This window comes from Puntigrus tetrazona, chromosome 11 (assembly GCF_018831695.1).
Source record: "Puntigrus tetrazona isolate hp1 chromosome 11, ASM1883169v1, whole genome shotgun sequence".
NCBI classification, from domain to species: domain Eukaryota; kingdom Metazoa; phylum Chordata; class Actinopteri; order Cypriniformes; family Cyprinidae; genus Puntigrus; species Puntigrus tetrazona.
Window position 1 is genome coordinate 23,699,112 of NC_056709.1, and position 14,987 is coordinate 23,714,098.

Sequence of the window (14,987 nt, forward strand, 5' to 3'; positions counted from 1 at the left end):
TCTCTCTCTCTCTCTCTCTCTCTCTCTCTCTCTCTCTCTCTCTCTCTCTCTCTCTCTCTCTCTGTGCTTTATTGTTAAAATATATTGCCAATTGATTTACATTGAATCTAGAACAGATATGTATTACTGATAATGATGATGATATATAATATTTAATTTTATAAATAAAATTTATTACAAAATACATATATGCATGTGCAAAAAACTAAACAAAATTGATTAAATCTACAATTCAATGAACAATTTTAAAAATGTAGTGTTGTTATCTAATGTATCTAATAAAATACAGTCTAGTTTTTCTCCTAATAAATAACATTATGAAGTCAGGGTAAAGTATTTTAAAAATATGTTCTGCGGTTGAGTAATCTTTGTTTAGGACTAAATAACATTCAAGTTTACTTTTTCTGTTGTTTCTTTCCAGTAGGATAGATCTTTCTTTTTGTGCTTTTATAATTTGGTTGGGGAGAATATTGCGGATGGATATTTCGGTGTTCTGATGCTGGATGTTGTTAGTCTGTTTTTGCAGCTTCAGGACCATTTGACCTGTTTTCAGTGTTCACTTCATGGTTTTTAAAGGCTTTAAAATAGTGAGAGTTGGGGTCCCTCAGTTTTAGTTGTTTCCAAAATTTGATGGCTTGTTTCTCAATTCAAATTAGTAGAGGGTATTGGCCTAATTCAGGGCTTCGATTCAATATTTTAATTTTTTTTTTGTCCCATTTTTTCAAATTTATGGTTTAGGAACCCACACTTCACTGCCATATAACACAATAGGTTATATGACTGATTAAAATATTTTGAGCCAGATTCTAATTGAGATTTAAATTTGGATAGATTTTAGGATGGCATAAAAGGAACTTCTTGCTTCTTGCTTTATGCAATTCAAGTTTTCCCAAAAATTGTTAGAATTTATGAATCCTTCAAGAGTGTTTAATTGATTTTGTATGTATTATTCTTTTTTGTTTCACTTTTTTCTGAGTGTACTTTCATACTGTTTAAGTTCTTCACAATTTTGATTGTGTAAATCTGCATTGTTTGGCTTTGCTTTTGACTTGATATTTGTCTTAATGTTTTCCTCATGGCTTTACAGTGTAAATCAAACCATTTCTCATGTTCTTGTGTGGCTTTCCTTATGGATGTGAGGTTAGATGTATTTGCTAAATATTTAAATATATAGATAATCTACAGCTAGATTTGATAAATTTTGCCTACAAAGTTGTTTATAAGTAAGCATACATTTTAATGGCTAATTGCTGTCACAGATTTTTCTCTAATGTTGTACAGCTTTCTGGGTTTTGAGTGTATGTTTGCATTTCTTGTCCTTTTTATGTACACAGTAATCTGACTGTGATCTGATAAGGGAGTTAGAGGTTTTACTGTGAATACTCTGAAAGAGAATGGATCTAGATCTGTGATGTAATTTAGCTATTTAGCAAACATGAAATGAAAAATAAACTGAGTCTCCTCTCACCCTGCCATTAATGAGGTACAACAGGTGTTTTTATTCACTCGGTCATCAGTTATTTCTTGAGAAATTTATTATGTTTTGTGGGAAGCTCTCTCTGAAAATCTCTCCAAAGTTATTCCTGTTTTCTGTGGTGTAATCAGGAAGAGATCCTGTCCTGGCATTGAGATCTCCACAGATCAACACACTTCCCTGGGCCTGGAAGTGGTTAACTTGACTGTGAAGAGATTCAAAGATGTCCTCATGGAGATTCACAGGGAGATGCACATAAGAAAACATCTTTAGTGGTTTGGGTAAAGTGATTTGGTCAGATGTGATTCTTCTTTTTTTTAATTGCTTGGATGTATTTTTTTGCTCATGCCAGATTATGATACCCCCTGAATCTCTTCCACGTGTGATTTATATAATTTTTTTCAGGTTTTCTAGAAGATAAAAATATTTCACACTATCCTGGGGGACAAAAATGACTTTAGCAGTTTTGCTCCATGTTTATTTTAGTGGCATGTCTGTTTTTTTTTTTTTTTTTTTTTTTTTTTTTTATAAATCTGAGGTCTGATCACACAAGTATAGTCTGCTGATTTCATTCTCTAGTTTGTGTTGGATATACACTCACACTAGCTATGCTCGTATGCTATTTCAGTTGTTGTTACGGTAGGGTAAGATGATGTCATGTACGTGTAAGAGGAAAACCTTGAGCTGGAAGCAGCTCTCTCGCATACAATAGAACAAATTTAGGTCATTTAGATTAATCTATTCATGTACAGTCAAAACAAGGCCACCGAGAATGAGAACAGGAGAGACTAAAGTGTGTAAGGAAAAAAAGAATTATCAGATAAAGATAGAATCTGCTTGTATCTTCTTCATTCCTTGTGATTGAGACATGGCTTTTGGCAAATTCAGACGTGCTTCTGGTTTATGGTAGCAAATATATAAGTATTTGTTCTATTATTTTGCAGTGGTTTAAATATTTTGTTAAAAAATAGAGGGCAGCAATTGAGTTCTGAATGCCAAAAAATGCTTTTTTTTCATGCAATATGTTATTTGAAATTTGCAAGAACAGCCATTCTTGAGACATGGAAATAATGGTCCAGCAAGCGTAACTGCTATTAGATGTAATAAAATAAAAATATTTTCAATTTTAAAGTTACACTGGGTTAATAATAGAATGTATTTAACACAATTATCCCATTCAATTTAATTTTCTCATTATTATACCAAATCTATGACTCTTGTTGTCTTCTCACAACATCTAAAACAGTGACCACAGAGAAGGATTCAATCATTAATATGCTTTAACATGATTAAAAATTATCTTGTTATATCTTGTTTTTCAGTGACGCATGTTTTATAAGGTTTCAAAGTTGTGTCCAGATTTTTGTCAACATTGTCGGACATTCATTAAAATCAGTAATAAAATCAGGTAATATCAGGGACAGCTGTGACTCTAAAGGACCCCTCGCCACAGTTAACCTCTGCAGAGTACATCACTATCAGACAGGCTCTGCTAAGTTTTATAGTTTTAGAATATTTTAAATCCTCTTGTTTATATTTCCATGTTACAACCATGATATGTCAATACCATCTTCCCATTTCTGAAACATTTGAAACATTTAGACCATTTTATTCTCTTGAAGCAGGTTCTATTATCATCTAGCATCAATAGAAAAAACAAGTTGGCTTTGCTTAGTGAAAAAATAGTAAAAATTTGTCAACACCGTAACATTTTGTTGCAATTATATGTTAAAATACTTAAATGTACAGAATATTTAATTTATTCGTATTGGATAACCATTTTATATTACAATTGTTTTTTAGCTTTATTTGCTTATAATTTGTTTACTGCTATAAAAAAGGAGGGGGAGAGAGAGGCATGAAATATTTTCTTGTGCAATTTATCTTGGAGCTTGTAGGTTTGGTTCAAGGCTTAGAAGATTTTTTTTTTTTTTTTTTTATTATTCCTTTTTCACAAAATCTTCTAATCCATTATTAAAATGGGTGGTTAATAAAGCACTTTATATGATAGTTTAAAGCATATTTTTCTGTCTTTTCATTTTTCAAAAGTGTCTTTTATTGAATATTTTTATATATTTTTACATCAAATTTGTATGTGCTTTTGAGATGCATTTAAAATAACCTTGTGAATCGTTTAGTCCAAATGATTTTCTTTTTGTTTGTCTGTTGTCTGTCGTAGGCTGTTGCTGAGGACCGACCCATTCTGTTATTCAGTCTCAATCCAGTTAATTTCTTCCTACTGGCTTAGCTGTGCAATTGCGCAATTGTGAATCATGCTCTTTCATACATGCATTTATAAATAAATTCCTGCTTATCGCTTCCACCTACTTTACTATCTAGGTTCTGGAGTCTCCTCTTCACAGAGGAGACTCTCTCCCTTGTGGAGTGTGAGGGAAAAATAGGCCGAGACAGATGCGTAAGACCTGGGGGCGCTGCAGGACTTTGGAGTTAATGTTTTATTTTCGGCTCAGCGCGGCTCCGACCCAGTGCAACGTTAACGTGGGTAACGCAGCCTTGGGGTAGAGACTCCAGAGGGAGATGCGAAGTCAAGCTACCTTTGGCGTGAAGTTAGCCAGATAAGGCGCCTCATTTTTCTCTGTGATTTATGACTGTTTTTGTTTCCTGGGAATGGGATGATGAATTTGTTTTCCAGTGTTTTTAATGCTCAACTACGAGAGAGAGAGAGAGACAGCCTGCCCACTCCTCTCTTATGCCGCTTATGGCTCAAACAAGTGGGTGATCTTACATGTGTTACTTCGGCATCAGCATGACTGATGCGTATTCCCTTCTCAGGCATACATTACTTTAACTCTAACTCGTTAATATTTAACGCTGGCTAACTTCTGATCTTCGTTCACTCAGCGCTGTTACATTTCTGCTACGTCTGTGGTCAGGTATTCTGCATATTGCCATGCTTTTGAAGGTCAGTTTGAATACATTAACCTTGCTTTGGGATTGCATCAGATTTTTAAAAAGAAATGACTTGCGTGATTCTGAGTCTTTTTCCCCTTTAAAGAGTAGATGGTGAGTTTGTGTCTCATTCACTTTATAGGCGTATAACAGAAGGGGATAAAAAGGGATAAAGGGAGATAAGAAATGAAATGGAGATATGAGAGAGTGTGTGTGTGTGTGTGTGTGTGTGTGTGTGTGTGTGTGTGAGGTGTTTGAAGAGGCTGGTTGTTCAGGGCGTGGGAGGATGCTAATGAAAGTGAAGGGTTGCTTTCGGGGGTCAAATAGACCAAGATCTCACATTTTCACATCAATCACATTTTTTGTCTTCCCTTCTTTATGTTGCTATGAATACAAAGGTTTGCAGCAGTTCTCTGAGCTGGCTCTTTCTCGAATCTGAATCTTTCTCGCTGGTCTATGCTCATTTATCCTGTCCATATTCATCAGTTGAAATAAAGGGACCTCTCTAAATTATAACAGTTCTAAAAATATGCTAAAAGTGATATTTCAGTGTGTGAGAAAATTAAATAGTATAGTTAGTATACATAAATAATTGTTTTATATCATTGAAAGAAGAGGAAAAGATATGGCCAGGTATGTATGGTGTCCCTTACTTGTCCCATCTAAGTGCACACAGAAGTGAGAAGTTTACAAACACCCAGGGCTGGACATTCACTCCCCTCAGTCACAATCCCTGCTATAACTGAGGTTCGATCCCTCAACCTTTGGGTTATAAGTCAGACTCTCTTCCTATTAGGCCATGACTGCCTCATCAGTATACAGTATAAATGAATTTTAAAAAAGAACAAAAAACACAAGAAAAAGAAAAGAAAAGAAGAGAACACACAAGGGAGCTAAAGAAGAGCGAACCATCTTATGCTTATTTTCGACATGTTTTCCCTGGAACGAATGTGCCACTTTATGTGATTATGAGCAGTAGGAAACATGCTGCCTCTCTTGATTGGAGCTTCCTGTGGCGGTAAAGTGTTCTGCCTTTTGTTTAAGACCGCCGTTTCTGCCGGCACTTGTGGGATTGATTAGTATTGTTATTCAGACACTTGCGTCCATCTCCAGATGTTCCCCTTTTGTAATCGAACGCTCCTTCGAAGGAGGGGCAGGAAAGACGGAGAACATAGGAGGAAACAAAAAGTGAGCTGCTGTTTAACGTCAGGCTTACTGATACAAAAAAAGGCCTTGTAATGATTGCCTTTGCTCTGGCTGATCATACCAGCTGCATCCCTTACTTCTGAGTAGAGAGAGAGAAAGAAACGAAATGATTCTGTAGTCAGACGGCCAGACTTGGATGCTCATTTCGTACGAGGAAGTCTCAAAAGAGATTTCGCTTCTGATAACTTCACATGGTGTAGATAACAGTTGTTTGGAAGAAAGTGTTTTGCTTGATTCCCTGGCTGTGGGAATGTGTGAGATTTCACCAGGGTGTGTAGGAGGGTGCCGCATCTAACCTCTTCGTTTTTCTGCCTGCCTCATTCTCGCTCTCACTAGCCTCTCTCCGCCACGTCGTGCTGACGGGAACTGGCACCCTGTTGGTTTGAAGGGAGTCACCCCTGCTTTTTCAGCTGCCATGCTTCGACTGATTATTGCAGTCTTTCTCCTCTGGCTTTCACCTCCTGATGATAGGAGAATATGGTTTCTCACGTGTATGTTATGCATTTCAATGAAGTTCTTGTCAGGACCCTAGGCCTGACCTGCTCTATTTCTTCCACTGCCTGCTTCCAGGAAGCAAGAGAATAAATTGAATTTTACTGTCTGACGTTGCAGCCTCATTCTTTAGCTGTCAACATCAGGCAACCCACCTCCTTTAGCACTTGTCAGTGTCAGGCCCTCCTATTAATGTTGGCATATACAGTGTTGCTGAATAAGAGGGGTGAGATGATAAATCTATTTATTTTTTTAATGTAACCCTGGGGCATTTAAATTGCAGCTCTGTTGCTGATGAAAAGATTAATTGATTGTGTTGTAGCCTAATTGGTTGTTGTTCTTTAACTTCAAGTTATCCAGTTTTAAGTGGTCTTAAATAGTTATTTTAATTTTCAAGTAAAAAGGCTTTTCACTTCCATAGTGTTATGTACTTCCAAGTGAAATGGGCCAATCAATGCTTATCAGTAATTTATTTATTTGTTTGAACAGAAGTTTATTCATTACAGTATTACACATGAAGTGACACTAAATACTCTTATAATGTTTGTTTGAAATTATTTCAAATAAATGCTATTCTTTTGACACTAAATACCAGAATAATGGCTGATAATATTTCACAATTACTGAAAAGAAGCGACTCCTTTCAAACTTAATCTTACTGACTTATATATATATATATATATAGCTACCTTCCTTTAATTTATATCAGCAGTATAGTTTGTATGAGTGCAAAATAAAATTAAAAATACTGTTACAATAACAATAAATATTAACAAATAAAATGGAATGGTAGTAATGAAAAATAAAGGGACTTAGACAGATTGACATTGACAGTGTAGTGAAGTGCAGAGTAAAAGTGTCTTTTCCTCTTCTGTTTGACTCTCATTGCCCTCCTTCTGTTGATCTTGTTTGCATTTTATTACACAACTCGATTTCCTCATTCCTGAGAAACTACTTGATTATGCTATTTTGCCAGAAATTTGCTCCGGTTGACAATCCTCCCATCCTGATTTTTCAATTACAGACACTTTCCCAATCCTGCTCTCCCAACCACCCCATCCCCCCAACAAAAAAAAAAAAAACACACACACACACACACACACAAAAACATCCCTACAAATGAGATGAATTTGGCATGAGGGCATCACACCTTCTAAATGTACGTTTCCTCACCAACATTGTCTTTAATTTACCGCTCATTTGAGTGTTGTGACACGTCCATGGCTCTTTATTCGACTAAACTAACAGTTCATTTCATCCATAATAACCATCATCATTGTCGTCATTTTGATTTAGACATGAGCCGGAATCCCATCAGCAAATGAATTTTGTTGATGGACTACTACACTCCCCTTCTCTGTTTTCTCCGCTCCAGTCCGATTTGACAAATTCAATTCAGGGCCCCCCTTTTGCTTCACCTTGAAAATTCACACAGGCATACATGCTAGGATTTGATTAGTGGATGCTTGGAGGCATGCGGCTTGTTGATTAGAATTGGACGAGGACTGCATTTTGATGGGAACAGACATTACACCGACTCTTGCTCTCTCTCGCCGCATAAACACTCTGTATTGCCCTCGTAGCTTCTCTGCGAACCCGCTTTGATTCTCTGCATAACTCTCTACTTACTTGCAGTCTTTCGCGGCACTCTGTCACTCCCTCATCAACTCCATCCTTCTTTTTCCCTCTTTCTCCCCCTCTCATGATCATTTGTTTCCTTCCCCTCTCCTCCCAGTGGGAAGCCCCATGCCTCACCATTGGCAGGTTCTCCAATCAATAGGATAAGGGGAAAAGCTGGCGAACGAACGAAACCGATGGCTCTTTTGTATGCAGCTACACATTACTCTGCTCTCTGCTGATTATTTTGTTACTATGGTACATTTACCTCTGTGGTGAGATGTGATTAACCAGCTCTTTGGGGGCCTGAGCCCTCAACTCCCATCGCAATCAGCCGCAATACCTAAAAGACTGGCTTAGATTTCATCTTCCTCTCGCACCTCTCTACAACTATAAGTTAAATATGTTCAGAGAGCCTTATTCTGTCTATGTACACCCAAGAGACACCATGTACTGGAAATCATTACGATCCCTTTTGAGTGGCTGAAGCAAGGGGAAGATACTGAACAGAAAGAAATAAAAGAAGGCATGAGCGAGTGGGGAAGAAAGAGTAGTATGAAGATCCATATTTAGGACATTGTGGCTTGTATCAGGTCCCTTTTTATCATAGCTTCTCAGTGCCCTGGGTTCTCTCTACAGTACGACTGCAGCCCTCCATGTTGGATTTGCATGTAGGGAAGAAAGAACTGAGCTTAACTCAAGGGAATTGATGACATGTATGCACACTATATGCTGATTGTGGAAGAATCACATGCACAAAGCCACGTCTGTTTTGCTGCTTTTGTGTTAATAGCCAGTGCAGAAGTTGCATAATAAATGAATAATAAAAACACTGAACTACAGTATGTTTAGTTACAACCAGTTGTGTTCTCGTGTAAAGTGCAGCATGATTGTATTTGACCTTTTGTAATGAAACTTGCACAAGAACCACTTTTGGCACAAACTTTGTGTATGTGAAAGTGTGGCGACATCATCAGTCCTGCCACAGCTCAGTCTCATCGGACCGTCTCTGAATTGCTCTCCGTTTTACTTTAAACAGCATTATCTGTCTCTCTCTCTACTCGCTTCTCTTCTCCAGTCTTCCTTTCCAGTTTCCGGGTTGTGGTCAATTTCGGTTGTAATTTAGCCTTGGAAGCACACCCACACTTCTTGACACTGGCTCTTGAAAATTGGCTATTGATGCTCACCGCTATTCTACACTTATACCGAGGCAATTTCACACAGTTTTGTGAGACTGCACTCAACACAGCCCACCATGACTGACATGATCAACAGTTTATAGTGCTGATCGCTTTTTTTGTGACCATAGTTTAAAGCAGGTGATCACAAAGGCAGATGAGCTGGTTTTCTTGCTCTTACTTGTCTGATGTTAGTGGTTTTAACCACCAATTTATCAGTGATTCTGTGTGACCACCAAGGACTTAAAAATAGGGGGAAATTACAGTTTCCTGAGTGCAAGTTTGTTTTTTACGTGTTTGTTGAGAAGAGTGGGGCTTGAAATTCTTACAGTTACCTAAGTCTAGATGGATTTTAAATGACAAATTGATTGATAGATGCTTAAATGCATGAATGTATTACTATTTGAGAAAAAGCATAGTAGTATAATTTTCAACCATCCTTATATGCAGTTTTTATATTTTAGTTATCAGCCATAGCATAAAAACAGTTATCAGCTTATTGGTATTTTAAAATAGTTTTACAAATATTTTATTGGAATCTCTGTTTTGTTGCACCATATCATTACTGTTGCATGCAAGTAAAAGCTTGTGATTGCAGACACATCTGTTACAGGCTGCCGTTGTCATTGTATGAACTCTCCAACCTGCTTCTTACACACAATGGGTTAATCGGTTTGTTTATGCTTATTGAATTCTCTCATTATTAATCAATGCCTCACTCGACACGCTTCCCCTCTCGTTATTGGAGAGTTAAATTTCCACCGTGGCAATTCCCACAGACAATAGAGGCCGAATCAATGGAGATGTAGAGCGCGAGATTGTGTCTGAATGGAATTAAAATAAACATCTTTGCTCCATTAGCAATGCCTTTCACTTTTAGCTCCAGGGGGAGAGCTTAATTTGTTGAAGGTAGAATCTACTGACGTTAAATGGGCTCTGACAAACTTCACTCTGATAACATTTATTGAGTTTTATGGTTGGGTCCAGGCATGTAAATGTATTTGAAATGTGGTTTATTTAGGTAATATAAAGTACAGACATTTAGCCAATAGTGTAAACTGCTAGTTCCTGAATAAAATGAGTAGTTCAAGCCAAAATTTCAATTTTAATATTATTATTATTATTATTATTATTATTATTATTATTATTATTATTATTGTTGGTGTTATTATTGTTGGTGTTGTTGTTATCATGCATGTTATCAGAATTACACTAACATGTTCTTTTTTTTTTTTTTTTATAAAGCTGGGTACAGAGTTTTGGCCATGAGGGGCTTGGCCTCCTGTTGGACACCCTGGAGAAGCTCCTCCTCAAAAAACAGTAAAACGAATTTCATTACCCATATTTCTTAAGCAAAGGCATCCTACTAGGTTTCAAACTATTTGTGTTCTGCCTCAGCATGAGTCCTGAGGTCATAACAGTTTGTTAACTAAAATCTTTGACTCTGTTTTTATCTTCTAGTAACCCACTGAGCTCTGCTTGCTTTTGCTCATTCTTGCTTTTTGTGTGTGTTTTCCAGCCAAGAAAAAGTGGATAAGAAGAGTCAACACAAAGTCATTCAGTGCCTCAAGGCCTTTATGAACAACAAGGTAAAAACGTCACCAAACAGCAGGTTCACTTTAACTACCTTCCACTTGAGATAATCTCATCTCAAATTTGATAATTATCAGTTTTCAAAGGCCACATACAAACTGCACCTTAATATGGTTGTGATGACTTTTAAATGGGAGATCCACAGTCTTCAATCCCATTGATGGTTGTTGCAAAACTGCTTATTTGCATAAAATTCTAATAAAATGTTCTGCATTGAAAATGGTTTTTATTCACTTCCATATTTTCACCAACCCCTCAAATTAGCTTTTTTTTTAGCAAGTTTTATGTTCGCTTAAATAATATTACAATTATTATGCTAAAATAATGCTAAAATAGAAATTATTTGGAAATTGTACAGCTATAATGTAACACAACCCCTAAAATTCATTATGCTGAAAAAGTTTTTATTTCGATAAAACCTCATTCATGTCAGTCAGCTAAATAACATTATTTTAGTGACCAGTCAGCAGAACTTTTACCAAAAATGCAGAATACTTGACCATAACCAATCGTTTAACTGTTTAAAACCATTTACCATTTACTAAGCTTCAGATGATTGTTGTTCTAATCAAACTTGAATCCATTTGTTATCTTGTGAATATTTAAAAATATTTTTAATTTTTTAATTGATCTTTTATACCATTTCAACTTGTTATCTGCCATATAAGTAGCCAAAGAAGATGGCAGGGCATTAAGCAATCAGCCAGCCAACCATTTAATCAATTTAATTTCAAATGACAGAAAATGTAGAATAAAGTAACAAAAACATGGTCTCAAAATGGTGTATTTATCTGCTGTGGATGTATCTCATGAGTTTCAGATGTACTTTTTTTGAAGTAGAAATCTCATCATTACCCTAAAGCACCAGCTTCAAACAAGACTCATTTCAGTCGCTGTGGCGTCTCAGCCGACCCCTTCATCAGCTGCCGCGTTACATCTCCGCTAACTCACCGCGCTTCGTCTCCTCCCCGCTGGACACACGTACCTGCGGCCGCTTTCAAATGGTCAGGAGCGATAAGAGGAGAGCTTCAGATGAAGGGGTCTGCAGACAGCCACCACTCTGAACTCGGGAGGGGGTTACGCCGCACGGCCGAGGTGGAGAGGTCTGAGGGGGCTTTTGATGATTTGCACACTCCTGTTAGAGAGATGTGTTAGAAGTGGATCTCCAGTGGCGTCTCTGATGTTGTTGATAGCCCGGGGTTTGAGGAGTTACCCCCACCTTGTGCAAACATACATACGAACATGGTAGCGATAGAAATCTGTGATGTTTTGATCCATGTTCATTCACTGGGTATGTGGCAGATGTTAGACAGACATGTTGTCAGGTGTCAGCATATCCCATGGTGTTTGAGTGAAGTTGAACTAATCTTATCTGAGAAGCTGTTAGGAGTCATCTATCAGCCTCGCTAACAGGTCTGAGTTCATCAATGGTATTTTCTAAAGTAAGTATTGGCATTGCATTGCAAGCACACGCACACACACACACACACACACACACACACACATACACACATATATATATATATATATATATATATATATATATATATATATATATATATATATATATTCATTTGCTTTTAAATAATATTAAATTTTTATTATTGGTCAGAATATAAATATTGTGGTTCTCTCTAAAAAGTAGTAGTAAACTTTAGCTTGCAATGTAAAACCAGTAACCAAAACAGTTACATTATAAAATATATTTTTTTTATTATTTAGTTTAATATGTTTTTTATTCATGATGACCAAGTTAATTAATAATCAATAAATATTGTTGTTATCAGTGCTATTCTGCCTAATATTTTTGTGAATACATTAGATATATTTCAAAAGTCAGGGAAGAGTAGAAAAGAACTATACTTGATATAAAAATAAATACATTTAAAATATGTTACTTCTTTACTAGGCTCATTTACTTTTGACTATTTTTAATGCATCCTTACTGGGAAAAAAAAGAACCTCTTATTTGCATTTTCAGCCACATAACAAAGCTTTGGCAACCACCCATACAGTTGTAAGATTGGTATATATACATTTTTTAATAACTGTAAAAATCTAGTCATTATCTACATTAAGTAATTAGTTTACTTTTCCTCAGGAGCTTCACAAGTTGACTTCATTTTTTTTTCCTATGACTGTATTCAATTGTCCTGTCATTGACAAGCCATTTGTTTAAAATGGAAACAAAGCAATTAAGCGCATCAGTGCATTTTTCAGTTGAAAATCTGTCATGGTCACCCACTGAGGAAATATAAATGGGTTGAGGCCATTGTTGTTTTCCTGAGGCCTGTTTCTGTAGGATCAAAGGAAAAAAAACACTCTGCATCTATTTCTGTGTAGTCATTCTGGGAATTAATTTGCTGGAGATCCCAGTTGTGTTTTCTGTGAGTTTCAAAATCTACTATTCGCACCCCTCAGCCCTGAAGGTCTGATGTGATCCCAAGCACCCGACAGGTGCTGCGAGCCTTATTTACCCAGAGGCCTGTCACAGTTTCAGACCTCTCACTTCAGCCCCACAGCATCATGGGACACATTCCGCCCATGTTGCCTGCCAGCCAGGTGCTCCCATCCAGCTGTCACCAACTCCCGTAAAATGAAGACAGAAAATGGCGCAAATATGTTTACATCCATTACTGCGCGTAAACACTGTGATAACGCGGTATCTCCCCTGTGCCTCTGAGGTGGGAAGGATGTTTTCCTACCTAAGTTTGCATAAAAAGCGGCGGAAACATCTGTTCTGAATGACAACAAGTCTGAGATATGGCAGTTGGAGCCATTAATTGGCATGAGTTATGAAGCAATTAACACAACTTGGTGAATTTGCAGTCCTGAAGCTTTTTAGTCAAAAACTAATTCACTCAGGATGATTCATGCCTTGAAAATTGCTAAACTTGAGACACTCAAGCTATTTTGCGCTGTTTCAAGATAGCGGCTGATTTGGGTCTTTTGAATTTTCTGAACACATGACAACACATTTCGTTAGTTTCTAAATAATCAATCATATAAATGCAAAATTAATGTAAACGTATTTAACTATTACATGCACATGCACATGCGCACACATACACACACACACACACACACACAGTCAACTTTTATTGAACCATTTCACGCCAAGTGAATCTATTACACGTAAAGATTGACAGAGAGAGAGTCTTTTAAGTTACATCATAGTGTTTTGAATTAATGAGAAATTCGTCCTGTGGTGTTGGCGCTGCGGTCGTCATTAACCGAACCCCCCTGTGCTCAGATGTGGATATTCTCCCCTCTTTGACTCCTCGCTTCTCTCTGCAGGTCTCGATCCGCTCTTGTCGTTTCAGACCCCCAAGGCTTTTCTGTCCTGTGTCTGTGTTCTTCATTCACCTTTATGCTTGCCATTTCTTTCTTTCTTTCTTTTTTCACCCACCCTCTCTCTTTCACGGTACTATTAACATATCCCTGATCGCAGTTTTGTCATTACTTCAAGGACAGAGCAACAGGCAGCTACGTCATGTCCTTCTTTGGCTCCTCCACTTTTTGAAAGAGTCACCTCTAATTTCAAACTAAAACTCTTTCCCATAATTACTACTTTTGAAATTAATGTGTCCCTGAGTATTTCAAATCCCTTGAAACATATTTACAATATTGCACCTTTTAGATTAATGCTTGATTTTTATTTATTTATATTTTTTACTTGAATAACATCTATTATAAGTCATAATTATAACATTTTATTGTTGAATATTGTTGTGCAGTGTATAAAAGCTTTTGGATTTTTGTGTGAAAATAATTGATTCATTGTTGTTGTTTTTTTTTTTTTTTGCTCCTTTAGTGTATTTTTTTTTTTCTTTTTAACTCATTCCGTTCAAATTAAATTTTGATGTTCTGCTAAGAAGCAGTGGTTCAGTGTCACCGTAACACCAGGTTATATTATATAACTTTTTTTTCTGTTTGTTTGCAGTATGGACTGGAGCGGATCCTTGGAGAGGAGAAGAGTCTGGCACTGTTGGCCCAAGCCATTGACCCTGGTCAGCCGGCCATGATGACAGATGTGGTCAAACTGCTCTCTGCAATCTGTATCGTGGGAGAAGAAAATACGTAAGCTTCCCCTCTCACTTTTTCTAGCCTTTCAGTAGAAATCAATTTGGTTATGATGCAATTGTGAATCTTTCTTATTTCAGCCTGATTTCATTATTTAAGTTCTCTCAATTATGTACTTTCTGTTGGAATTTTATGCCCCATTTTTTATTTTTTTAAGGTCGAAGCGCTTTTTGGCCCACCATTTGTTGAAATGGCATCGTAATTCTGGCATTTTTTTTTCATGCAAACTTAACTACATTTAATGTTATTTTGTTATTTTTTCTTTAGCTGTATTTAGCTTGTATAAGTTAGTATTTGCTTTAGCTCCCCTCCTGTGAACACAGTTTTGTAACATTTTGCTGATGCTTTTTTTCCCTTTTGTATTTACTTTTTGCTCTTTTTGCATTCAGGATATGTAAGCACAGATGCATAAAGCATTTTGACTACTTCATGAC

General features: G+C 36.8%; 1 protein-coding gene across 4 annotated transcripts in view; it reads left to right on the plus strand.

Annotated features, from left to right (window-relative positions):
- diaph3 (diaphanous-related formin 3) overlaps positions 1–14,987 on the plus strand; it is a 250,472-nt gene that overhangs the window by 73,007 nt on the left and 162,478 nt on the right. For all 4 annotated transcript variants that reach the window (XM_043251235.1, XM_043251238.1, XM_043251236.1 and 1 more), the window contains 3 exons: positions 10,123–10,197; positions 10,397–10,466; positions 14,414–14,550. In XM_043251235.1, the coding sequence (XP_043107170.1) occupies positions 10,123–10,197; positions 10,397–10,466; positions 14,414–14,550 (282 nt within the window). The remainder of the gene's footprint in view (positions 1–10,122; positions 10,198–10,396; positions 10,467–14,413; positions 14,551–14,987) is intronic.